General features: G+C 41.1%; 1 protein-coding gene across 1 annotated transcript in view; it reads left to right on the plus strand.

Annotated features, from left to right (window-relative positions):
- The window catches only part of HTRA3 (HtrA serine peptidase 3), a 45,905-nt gene extending 41,736 nt beyond the window's left edge, over positions 1 to 4,169 (plus strand). Inside the window, exons 8-9 of the mRNA XM_036763895.1 lie at positions 1,682 to 1,777; positions 2,948 to 4,169. Coding sequence (XP_036619790.1) covers positions 1,682 to 1,777; positions 2,948 to 3,113 — 262 coding nt within the window. The 3' untranslated portion in view covers positions 3,114 to 4,169. The remainder of the gene's footprint in view (positions 1 to 1,681; positions 1,778 to 2,947) is intronic.
- Positions 4,170 to 13,114: the final 8,945 nt, after the last annotated feature.

Here is a 13,114-nt window from a genome sequence, read left to right on the forward strand (position 1 = left end):
TATTTCTATTCCTACTGATTCAACACAAAAAGGAGGTCCTAGGCAGCCATTTGTTCAGTTGTGTCCAACTCTTAATGACTCCAGTTGGGGTTTTCTTAGCAAAGATGCTAGAGTGATTTGCCACTTCCTTCTCGAGCTCATTTTACAGATGACAAAACTGAGGCAAATAGGGTTAAGTGGCTTTCCCAGGGTCATACAGCTGATGTGTCTGAGGCCAGTTTTGAACTCAAGAAGATGAGTCTTCCTGACTCCAAGCCTGGCACTCTATGCACTATGGTACCACCTTGCTGCCCTGCAGGCAGCCATATGAGATTATAAAGAAGCATGATCTACAAAGTACAATCTGAAGAATCCTCATGTGGCCCACAGCATCTCCTTCCTTATCTCATGTTAAATGCTTCCTATGTGTCCCCACAAAAAGCTGGACTCCAAGGTAATTATGGCTTTATAAAGGGCTTTAATTCTTTTGAACTTAAGAAGGAATGAACTTATTCACCCCTCTCTATTTCCATGCTGCTTTTAATGAAATGATTGATTCTTATATTTAGCTCTTAGAAATGTCTGAGGGCTGCTACGCTTTGTCAACAGTCATCCACCACCACCATGAACAAAAATTTAAAAATCAATTTAACTTTATTTCTTCCTTCTCTTCAAACCCAATTCATATTCTCTGTGCCATTTCCTGAACACCCCCCCCGAAAAGAACAGAATTTAGAACACTGTCACCTGTGAGGCTATTCATCATATGTGGTTATGTACAGTGTCTAGCACAGTGCCTTGAACCGAGTGGGCACTCAGCAAATTTCTTCGAATTGAATTCAATTCTTGGCTATTAAGGAAGTAAACATCTACTAAGAAAAGTCCTTAGGAAGAATATATTGATACAGCAGATTCCAAGGACCTCCTAACCTACACTTTTGTATTTCCCAAGGCTAGAAGCCTTGGGAAAACCTCCCTAGTTACCACATGTACTGCAACTCTCATTAATCACTCTTTAGCTGTTCCTGTTACTCAGTCTTATGGAGTCCTAGAATGTTCAAGACCAAAGTGGCCTTAGAAAACTACAACATTGGAGCTGGAAGGGACCTTAGAGAACAGAATGTCAGAGCTAGAAGGGATTGTAGAACATCAGAGCTGGAAGGGATCTTAGAGCACAGAATGTCAGAGCTGGAAGGGATTTTAGAACAAAAGTATGTCAGAGCTGGAAGGGATGTAAGAACACAGAACATCAGAGCTGTAAGGGATCTTAGAGCACAGAATGTGAGAGCTGGAAAGGATTTAAGAACATAGGACATCAGATCTGTAAGGGATCTTAGAACAAAGTATGTCAGAGCTGGAAAGGATTTAAGAACACAGAATGTCAAAGCTGGAAGGGACCTTAGAGCGCAGAATGTCAGAGTGGAAGGGATTTAAGAACATAGAACGTCAGAGCTATAAGGGATCTTAGAACAAAGTATGTCAGAGCTGGAAGTAGCTTTAAACCATAGAATGTCAGAGCTAGAAATAGGGGGTGGGAGTGGGAAGGGTTTCTAGACAAGTGATCTTTCCACTATATCCTTGTCACCTCACCTATTTGCCTGAGCAATCTAAGGCAAGTGCTTTGATCGTCTCTGAACCTCAGATTTATCATGTGGACCTTAAAGTAAATAATGATAAAATTTTTTTTTAAATCTCTTTTCAGTTTGGTGGAAGAACTGAAGGATGACAATCCTGATTTTCCTGATGTCAGCAGTGGGATTTATGTGCATGAGGTTGTCCCAAACTCACCATCTCAGAGGTAAGCAAGTAAAGAACAGTTTTGAGTCAAAAAGACTTTCAGGCAGTTGAAACCTACTTGACTTTATGTTTCTAGTTGAACTTGTGTTTTGTAATTATTCGAGATAAAGGGTGTTAGGGTGTGATTTTTTTTTGTTTGAACTTTTCACCATAAACCAAAGGGAATGTTAAGTTGGAGCATTTCTTTTACTTTGTCCATGTGTTCAGGATCACGGAATTGCTGATCATTTGAAAGAAGCTGTATAGTATAATGAAAAGCATATTGATCTGGGAATTAAGAGGTTTGTGAGTCAGGGATTTGGAGTCATGTTTGAATCTCTGCTCTATTTACTAGCCAAGTGACCCCCATAAGTCTTAAGTTCACTGGGATTCAGTTTCCTCATTTGGCCCAGATTCTTTCTAAGGCCTTTCCAGTTCTAACATCTTACGAACCTTCTGACCCAATTCAGGAGGGGAATATGTGAAAAGGGAGTAATGTAAAATGAGGCCAGGTTGATCCAGATTATGTAAGGCCTTCAATTCCAAATAAAAGTTTGCATTTTGTCCTAAAGGCAGTGAGTGGCCACTTAAGACTTTTGAGCAAGAGAATGATATGGTCAGCCTTATACATTAGAAATGGCAGCTAGGTATCTCAGTGCCAGGCTGGAGTCAGGAAGACTCATTTTCCTGAGTTTAAATCTGACATTTACTAGTTGTGTGACCCTGGGTAAGTCACTGAATCCTGTTTGTCTCCCTTTCCTCATCTGTAAAATGAGCTGGAGAAGGAAATGACAAACTACTTCAGGATCTCTGACAAGAAAACCCCAAAATGGGGTCACAAAGAGTCAGACATGACTGAAATGACTGAACAATATATATATTATAAAGATTACTTTTGTAGTTGTGTGAAGGATGAATTAGACAAAGGAGAAACTTGAAGAAGATAAATTAATTAGGAGATCATTAAAATATTTCGAGCCCAAAGTGATGAAATCTGAATTAGGGCAGTTATATGTAATAGTTCCAATATACCATGTTGTGTTCCCCAGGCAGCAAAAAGTAGCTAAAGCATATTATCAAGTTCACCATCTCTGAGCTGACCAAAGTAAGAATAAGTAACCTCAGCCACAGCTAAATGCCTGACCTTACACCACATGCGAATTGTAATCATTCCAATTAATCTCTTTTGCAGAGGCGGAATCAAAGACGGAGACATCATTGTCAAAGTAAATGGCCGTCCCTTGAAGAACTCCAGTGAACTTCAGGAAGCTGTGATGAAGGAGTCACCCCTACTACTTGAAGTTCGAAGAGGAAACGATGATTTGCTCTTTAATATTGAGCCTGAAGTGGTCATGTAGAGGAAGGAGTCCCTATGTGCTATTGTCAACTTTTTGGATTCTGGAATGTTGGATACCTCTTCTTCAAACTAATCCCGTTTCCTGTTGACTAACGACAAGGTGGCCTAATATGTGTGAGCCTGAGCCATTTCTGTACAGGGACAACCCATTCTAATGTCACAGAATTAAAACGATGGACCAAATTTTGTCTTTAGTGGAGCCCAAAATAACTTGTATTGGAGTTGCTCCAAAGAATAACAACCAAAGGCAAAATTGGACCTGGTGGTTCTGAATTTTAGTACTAGAGTATTTTAAAATTATCTGTAGTATTAGAAAAAAAGTAGAGTCACAATATTTTCCTCGTACAGAAGCTTCTGAGTGTCACCCAAGAAAGAACCAGAGTCTCCAGGAACCCTATTAATGGTGAGGAGGCCGTATTCAAAAAGGGAGATCCTATCAGATTGGTTAAGATCCAAATCTCTGTGCTGTACCATGAAGCTCTTTAGATGGAAAGCTGTGCTTTTCATGTCCTTTTGAATGTGAAATCATATTTGGAAACAGTTTCTCCACTTTTGAGTTCAATACAGGGCTTTAAGTGGGGAGATTTGTGGCAGAATCATAGACGTGCAGAACAGATAGGGACCTTGGAGATGACCTAGTATAATGGCCAAGGCCCAGGGAGGGGATGACTTGGCCAAGGTGTCACAGCTGGTGGCAAAGTGGAGACCAGAACTTAGGTCACCTGTCTCCTAATTGAATCCATTTGCCACCATGCAGTCTCACCCTTCTCAAGACCCTCAGAAGGAATAAATGTGGTAATTGGCTGCAGCAGCTGACACCTAGGTCATGCAGTGCTGGAAGAGAGTAAATGATTCTTATAGAATTAATGCCATATATATGAAAAAAAACATGGAGATGATGTGAAAAAATAACACGCCATTTTTTTTTACATTTTGGGTATAGATTAGTTTTACATTATATTGGCAGGCTTTACTGTAAAATGAATACTCAGTGTAGCTTGTACTGTATGTTTCTACTGTAAGAAAATATTAAAGTTTACAAGCAAATTGTTCTTACACCTGTGCCAGAGCTTCATTTCTTTTTCTGAGCCTTCTCAGCTGCTGTTGCCTTTTCTGGGGATCTCTATCCAATACAATGTCACGCACAAAGCAGGTACTCAAAAAGAATTCTCTAGGTCTTCTACCACTTCCATTTTATATTGACAATAGACGCATTGTTTTTAATAGACATATGCTGTGTCCAAACTGGATAGGATATAAAATGCAGACTGTCAGAGCTGAATAGAATATAAAACACTGGGTATGAGAATTGGGAGGGATCTTAGAACTTAGAACATTAAAGCTGGGAGGGACCTTAGAACTTAAAATGGCAAAGCTAGGAGGGACCTCAGAATTTAGAAGATCAAAGCTGGGAGGGACCTTAACACATGGAACATAGAACATCAGAACTAGAAGAGACCTTAGACCATAAAACAGGCTTTCTAAGAGGTCTTAGAGACAATTCATAACAGCCCCTTTAAACATTGAAAAAAGGTTAAACAATTAAAGAAACTGAGGCACCCAAAAGAAGCAACTTGTCCAACATCACACAATTAGTTAATAGCAAATCCAGGATTAAGTCTCAGGTCACGTGACTCCTTGTGCAATGTACTTTTTACTACATGATGCTTTATTTCCTTTAAGATTGTTCCATATTATATTTGGATTTAAATTTATTTTAAAATGTTAGTAATTAGTAAGTAGACACTACATTTATACTGTCGTTTTAATAAAGAATCATAATTATAGAAAAAAGAACAAAAGGCTAAACCATTATTACGGGCAAACTGAGACTTAGGCTTAAATAGCAGGTAACACTATCGACCTGGCAGAAGTTTCCTGAATTACAGATGTTAGGTCTATAAGAAAATAAATGCCCTCTTTAGGCGTGTTCAAGCAAATCCAAAACCAATTAGGGACCAGCAAATATCACTGAGCCTGAGCTAATGAGTTAATGGACAAAGATCCACTAAGGATTTACTATGTGCCAGGCACTGTGCTAAGTGCTGGGGGTTCAAAGAAAGGTAAAAACAGGGTCCCTGCCCTCAAGGAGCTCATATTCTAATGGTAGAGATGACATGCAAACAACTATGTAGACAGAAGCTATATGTCATGTTAATGGGAAGTAATCTCAGAAGTCCCTAGCAGGAGAGAGGAGCATGAAAGGTCCTCCTGCAGAAGGTGGGACTTTAGCTAAGTTGGCTGAGAGCTGGGGCATGGGGGGCATGGTAGAGGAAGTCTGGAATGAAGCCTGGAAAGAAATACGTTGTTTTTGTTCACTCTCTTGTCTAAATCAGGGCAACCAATGGGCAACACAATTCAATCCAGTCCATTAATTAAGCAATTGCTAGGCACTGGGCACTGTACCAGGCTACATGCAAACATGTATTAAGTACCTACTATTGTATATGCAAGGTAATAATAATAATAATAATAATTAGCATTTATATGGTTCTTCAAGGCTTGTAGAGCAGTTTACATATATAATTATCTCATTTGAACTTCACAACAACCCTGGGTGGCAGGTGCTATTGTTATCCCCACTTTTACACATGAGGAAACTGAGGCAAACAGGTTAAGTGACTCCTGGTAAATTTCCAAGGCAGAATTATTAGGTCTTCCTGACTTCAAGTACATCCTCTATGTGCCTAGCAGCACAGGTCTTATGCCGAAGATGTAAAGACAAAAAAATCTCCAGTTGCTGGCTAGATGAGCCTGGCAAGTCACTTAATCTCTATCTACCTAAGTTTTCTCAGCTGTAAAATAAAAGTTTTCATTCTGCTGAGGGATACAACAGGTACACAAAACAGTAAATACAAAAGTAACAAAAAGTCATCTCAGGATGCAGAGAGCGCAGAGGGAAGGGTAGGGGTTAAGGAACTTGAAATGCCTCTGAACAGCTAGTGGCCTTGACCACAGCAAATTTTAATAAGGGCAAAGTACCCTACCCCTACATAATACAAGCTAACACATGCACAATTTGATGGCAATTGTTAATCTGCCCCTTGTTTAGACAAGAGAATTTAAAAATGTATTACAGCTACAGTCATAACATTAATAATTATAATATATTTTAAAAACCAATTTTGAGAAATATTGGCTTATTATGTAAAAAGAATTTAGGTAAAACACCCAGAATATTTAAACAGTTAATACAGGACATACTAGAAATTCTAAGAAGCAAATACAGAACATCGAAAATAATTAACTGCTCAGAACATAAAGAATAAGCTAATCTCAATATTTAAAGATTTAAAAAGTAATATTTTAGTGACAAGAAAAAAAGGGTTTTGTACCAATAATAAATAAAAATAAAATAATTTGAAATTGTTTATTTCATCTTTTTTCAATGTCTACTTTGTGTATGTTTTATAATGTAGCACATAATTACAGTGGTACACACATATAATTAATAAACAATTTTTCAGATGATGGGGTGTATCGTCAGAATAGTTTAGAGAACACTTCTCCACAGTTCTAGGAGTTTAAGTGATTTTTCTGTGGTCACACAGCCAGCATGTGTCAGGGGCCACCGGCTTTAAGACAAGCAGCTGCTCAAGAGCTGAAATCTGCCTCTTAACCAGATTATACTTATACCTAGCAGTCTCCACACCCCACCTCCTAATCCAAACAACAGAGAGTGAAAAATGTGTGTTTTCAAATCCAAACATTCTATTTCCAAGGTTTCAAAGATAATATTTGAGGTGGTTATCTAGGAATGAGCGTCAGGAAGTCAGAACACCTAAATTTATATTCTGCCCTCCTGACCCCGAGCTAATTTAAACGCTGCCTCAGTTTCCCCACCTGTAAAATAGGGATAACAATAGCCCCTATTTCCCAGGGTTTTTGTGAGGATTCAGGGAGATAATATGTGTGAAGTGCTTTGCAAAGTGTTACATAAATGCTGTTACTACGTCTCCACTATATACTTGGTCCCGAGCCATGGCATTTTGGGGTGGGAGAGAGAAAAACTCACTGGAGCATGACACAGACAAGTCACACCTGCAGCTACTCACCTCATCCTGATGCTGGAGAGAAGATCCACCATGCCTTTGGTCCTTTTCTTCAGCAATGTTGAGGACTTTGCGAATCCCTCAGGACGTCACCTCCATAGGATTGTGAGACTTGGGGTGGCTCCGTAACCAAGCCAACTCCCAAACAGCCTCAGGGGCTACGGAAAAAGCACGTGGAAGCGCGATGCGTGACTCGTTCCCCCCTCCCCACCCCGCCTCGGCCTCTTGACCCGGCGCTGCACCATCCACGGAGCTGGGTGGGGGACGCTCCTGGGGCCTAAATCCAATCCGGTCCGGCCTGAGGCCTCTGGGATGCCCAGCATTCTGCCACCTTGAGCTCCTGTGGTAGGTCAAATTAAACTCGCTGTGACGACCTACCCACCACTCATGCTGACAAAACCGATAATGGAGACCCGAACTGGGTACCTGAACTAGGTTCATCGCAGGCACAAAGCAGTCAGAGGCTTCGCGTCTTCATTGGGAACTTTTCTCCCTCCATGGTGTGGTTCTACCACCAGCCTGAGAGCCTCGAACAACAGGAATGTCTAGCTTAATGCAGGTGTCGTCAGACTCTCCCATACAAATCAGGAAATATTCACTTGGTTGTGTGGGTCATTCATGGCTATTTTGTTTTATTCCGCATATTTCACTTCTGACAATTTTTTATGTCTGCGATAGTTGGGGCCCTCAAAAACGGGGAGCTTCCCGAAGGACAGTAGTAGCAACTCTTAGGAGAAAGAACACAAGCTGCTTCCCTTTGGATCTGCTTATTTTGGGGTGGTCTAAGGAAAATGGAGACCCCTGGGTAGAGAGCCTCCCAGCATCCATTTATCTGTGGACAGCAGCAAAGAGGGAAAACAGGATTCACCTGAGTGCATCAGATTGCAAAGGATGAGGATGAGGATTGATCCAGGGTGAGGTGAGTTCAGCTGTCCTTCTAAAGTGCGACACTAAGGCAGGCCCCCTCCCCCCACCCCACCTCACCCCCACATATGCCCACAAACAGTGATGCTCAGGGAAGAAAGGTAGCACGGTCACTTCTTCCTACAAGCACGGAACAGTGCTGAATGGAAATAATACATAAAACTTCGGATCATAAAGCTAAGTCAGGAAGGAACCTCAGACGCTCCCTAGACCAGGCCCCTCATTTTTACAAATGAGGAAACTAGAGCTCAGGGAGATGGGGTGATTTACGCATGGTTACACTGGTAGTTTCGTCAGAGATGGGATATGAATCCAGGTCTATGATTCCAGAGTTGGTGATCCTTCCACTTCCTTCCTCCCTGAAACATTCATGACGGTTGGGGAAATTCTCCTACTATCGATTTAGTGGCAAGCAGCTAGGAGGTACAGGGGGCAGCACTCTGGGCTATTGTCAGGAGTACCTCAGTTCAAATTTGGCTTCAGATTCTTCCTAGCTCTGTGTGTGACTCTTGGCAAGTCACTTATCCTCTGTCTGCCTCAGTTTTTCCATCTTTAAAGTGGGGGGATAGTAAGAGCATCTCCCACCCAGAGCGCTTGTAAAGGTAAAACGAGATTATATTTGTAAAAGTCTTGGTAAACTTTGAAGTGCTACAAAAATGTTAGCTATTATCATTAAGTATTTATTGAGTATTCTCTCTGCAGAAAATTGTACCAGGTACCCAACAAAAGATGGAAAAATAAAGTCCTAAAACATCATTTGTAAAAAAAAAAAAAGTAAATTTGTGAATTATCATTATGTAAAATGACAAGATGATCATTACAGAGTCACATAGAACAAGTACATAATGAAATGGGTGGGGCATAATAGAAAAACTCTTGACTGCAAGTCAGCACACCTGGGTTCTGTGCCTTTGGTGGGAGGGGACTTTAGAAAGCAGATCTAAAGCTGGAGAAAACTTGAGTTAGATAAAGCTGAGCCTTATGAGCTAAGAAACCTCAAGTAAGGCACTTACAGATGTCTAGATACTGTATTCGCATTTCTTTAAATCCATCGCCCCACCTCTGACACTTACTACCTGTTTGATGTTAGCCAGGTCACTAAATCCCTCTGGGCTTCAGCTTCCTTAACTATAAAACACTGACAATGATGATATCAAAAGATCGAGGTTTCTTTTAGCTCTGAAGCCAGCATCCTCTGAATCTGGATCTGTGTTCTCATCGGAGTGAGTCTTTGTTCCACTTGTCCAGAAGAATTACAGTCCTTATGTCTCTTCTCCTCCTCAGTGATACACGTCTGTGTCTTTCCATAAATCTCCAATTAAAAAGCCAGCCAACAGAAGTTTCTTTTTTTTAAACATTTTGTGGGTGCCCTTGCAGCCCTCAGTTTTGTCTACCTGATATCCTTTGCCCTACGTGGGCAGTCCAACCTTTCTGGTGCTTATGTGTTTACTTTTGACTTGTATGTGATTTCCCATATGCTGCCAACTGCATATTCTATTTTTAAAATATAGCTCAGTGGTCAGTGTTTGTGCTTAGATGTTTTACTAAGATCTCTTTTTATTTCAAAAGAAAAACCAAATGTTGTAGGAATGTGTGCTAGCTAGCTTTGCAAAGCTGTGCTCCCTGTTTGTGCTTTGAAGTCATAACTAGGGTGAAGCCTGGTGTTAAGCTGTCCAAATTGCAGGCAATATGGTGAGATAAAAAATGGAATAAACATTGCACACTCCAAAGAGGAAAGTGAACAGCTTAGAGAGTGCAAAGCAGGAGGCTTACTACTGAAGGTCAGGCTTGAGAGAGATCTCATCTGTTAGGGGAGATGGCGAGGGGCGGGGGAGCGGAGGGAAGGGTTCTGGGAAGGCTTTTAAGGAGGTGGTAACATTTGAGTTAGACCTTGAAAGATGAGGCAGGTTATTGATAGACAGAGAGAATAAGGAGGGCATTCTAGGCACATGGTGGAGGAATAGAGACTAGACCACAGAGATTTCATTGATTTCGGGAACTCCCAAGTAAGGAGACTTCCTCTACTAATTCAGGTTATCATCTTCTCTGCAACTTAAAATGCTAGCTATTATAATTATAACAATAGGGACCCCTAGGTGGTGTAGGTAGATAGAGCACCCACACTAGACCCAGGAGGATCTGAGTTCGAATGTAGCCTCAGATTCTTATTAGCTGTGCAACTCTGGGCAAGTCATTTAATTCCAATTGCCTCAAAAAATGATAAAAATTATATATTAATTATAAATTATATATCAATATAATAGAAATTATAATAATGTGATAAATATGTAAATAATAAATTATATGAAATCATATGTTAATATAATAAATTTATGATATAAAAATTATGTGATATAATAATCTGTAATATAAAATAATATAATTATAATTATATATAACATGTTATTACATATTATATAATTGTTATACTTATCATAGTTGTAATAACTGGCAGCGATATAGTACTTTACAGGTTTTCAAAGTGCCATACATGCGTTAACCCTTTGGATCCTTACAACAACTCTGGGTGACAGATAGTAATATTTTCTCCCTTTTTTAAATGAGGAAACTGAAGCTGAGAGAGGATGAGTGACTTAACCCTAGGTCACAGAGCTAGTAAGTGTTTGAGGCAGAGTTTGAACTCAGCTCTTCCTAATTTCAAGTCCAGAGCTCTATCCTTTGTCACCTGTCTATCTCAGAGAGTGACCTAGAGCACTGAGAAATTAATTGCCTTGCCCAGGGTCATACACAAACAGTATGTGTCAAAGATAGAACTTGACCCCAAGTCTTCCTGACCCTGAGGCCAGTTGAAGCTCAGAGTGTGCATGTTGGTGTGGGAGGTGCAATCTGACTGGAGAGGAGGGCAAGAGCAGAAGAACAGAGAAGGAACTGGGAACCAGTGTGTGGAATCCCCCTATCTTATGCAGAAGGCCATGGAAATAATCTAATTTGCTTACAAGTCAGTGATAATTCAGTTTGACAAGCCAAGAGCAACTGGGAAGAGAGCCTCATGACTTAAAATAAGCAACCAAGTGATCCTAATCCTGCCATAATCATAAAAGCTCACATGTAGGTGGGAAGATGAGTTACTGTAGTCTGCAAGACATTTGGGGCCACCAGATGAAAGAATCACAGAATCTGAGAATTGTTAGAGATTTTAAGGGCCGTTAAAGGAATGACCTGAGAAGCAGTCATCTAAGCTCTGCTTGGTAGCCCATCCTACTTCTGAACAGCTCTAATTGTTAGGAATTTTTTTCTAACTCCCACTCATCAACCCTTGTTCTAATCCTTCTTCCACACAAGCTTTCAGATTTTAAACAAAGCAGTCATCTGCTCCCTGAGTCTTCTTCAGGCTAAATGGACCCAGTTCCTTCCACTGATCCCCATGTGACATGGATTCAAAGTCCTTCATCATCTTGGTTGCTCTCCTCTGGATTTTCTCCAGTTTCTCGATGCTAATGTTAAGCCGTGCCACCCAGAATTGAACACCACAGTCCAGATGAGGTCTGATGAGTGTAGGATACAGTGGGACTATCACCTCCGCGTCCCTGAAAGCTATGCTTCTCTCAATGAAGTCCAAGATCACACTCGATGTCCTGGCTGTCACATCACACTGCTGGCAGTCCACTAAAATCCCCAGATGTTTTTCATCTCTCTAACTATCTTGTATTGTGAAGGGTTTTTTTTGGTACCCAACCGTAAGAGTTCACATTTATCCCTGTTGGATTTCACCTTATTAATTCAGCTCAGTACTCTTAAATAACTTGTTGGTGCCCCTTTTCTCCCTTTCCTTCCACTCTTGCCACTCTCCCTTCCCCTCGCTCCCCCTCCCTTCCCCCCTTCCTTTCCCCTTTCTTCGCCATCCCATCCTTCCCTCCATCCTTTCTCCTACCTCCCTTCCCCGGCCTAGACGATGCCGTGGTGGAGACAGCGGAGGAGGCCACGGAGCCCGCCTAGGCGGACATCACAGGGCTGTGCCAGGACATGTTCTTCAAAATGGCCACGTACCTGACGGGCGAGCTCACAGCTACCAGTGAAGACTATAAACTTCTGGAAAATATGAACAAACTGACTAGCTTGAAGTATCTAGAAATGAAAGATATTGCAGTAAACATAAGTAGAAACCTAAAGGACTTAAACCAGAAATTAGCAAAGTACAAGAAGTTAGAGAGGCGATGAAAGAATTCTTTAGCTCAGACTTTTAACTACAAGAATGTTTTATAAGAGCTGAAATAAGTGGGATGGAACTTATCACTATGCTTCAATTCCTAAAAAGAAGCCGTGCTGCTGATCCAAGCAGAATTCCAGCCCCCACCTCTGGTTGGATGTGTAATTCTGGCCACCCCCACCCCCGCCGTGTTTTCCTAAACCTGTACCCCCCCAACCTCATCTTAATCGCGTGCTTCGTTGTGTGCCCTGGACCAAGGCTCAGAAATCGGGATCAACCCCGTCTAGAGCAGACACAGAGGAGAGACTCTGGTCTCCCTGTCTCTTCCCTCCCTCTCCTCTAGGCCTTCCCACACCCACCCCTTTCACAACCTGTTCTTGAACTTAAATAATAAATGCCAACATATGACCCTGAAAAAAAATAACTCATTGGCTTCTAGCACAGGGAGATGAGGCTCCCATGGGGAACTGGGAAGATCTGGAGAAATAAGTCAAAACTTAAACAATGGTGAAAGATAAGAAAATGAGGGGAAAATAAAAGGGTATATAAAGGATGACAGCCTGTCTTAGAATAAAGGATTCAGCCGTGAAAGGAACAATGAGGCTAGGACCCAGTAGAGGAGACCTAGGTTCCAGGCCAGTCTCCAACATTTCCTAACATGTGACCATGGGCAAGTCTGAGCCTCAGTTTCTTTATCTGTAAAATGGAATCACCTGTCAGGATTATTGGGAAGAAAACATTTTATAAAGCTTAGAACACCATCACAATGTTTGTTGATGTGATTAATATTGTGGAAGCAAGTTGTAATGTGTCCAAAATCTTCTTTCTTTGAGTCATGGGTGGGGGCATGGAGTGTTC

The sequence above is a fragment of the Trichosurus vulpecula genome, chromosome 6 (assembly GCF_011100635.1).
Source record: "Trichosurus vulpecula isolate mTriVul1 chromosome 6, mTriVul1.pri, whole genome shotgun sequence".
Lineage (NCBI taxonomy): Eukaryota > Metazoa > Chordata > Mammalia > Diprotodontia > Phalangeridae > Trichosurus > Trichosurus vulpecula.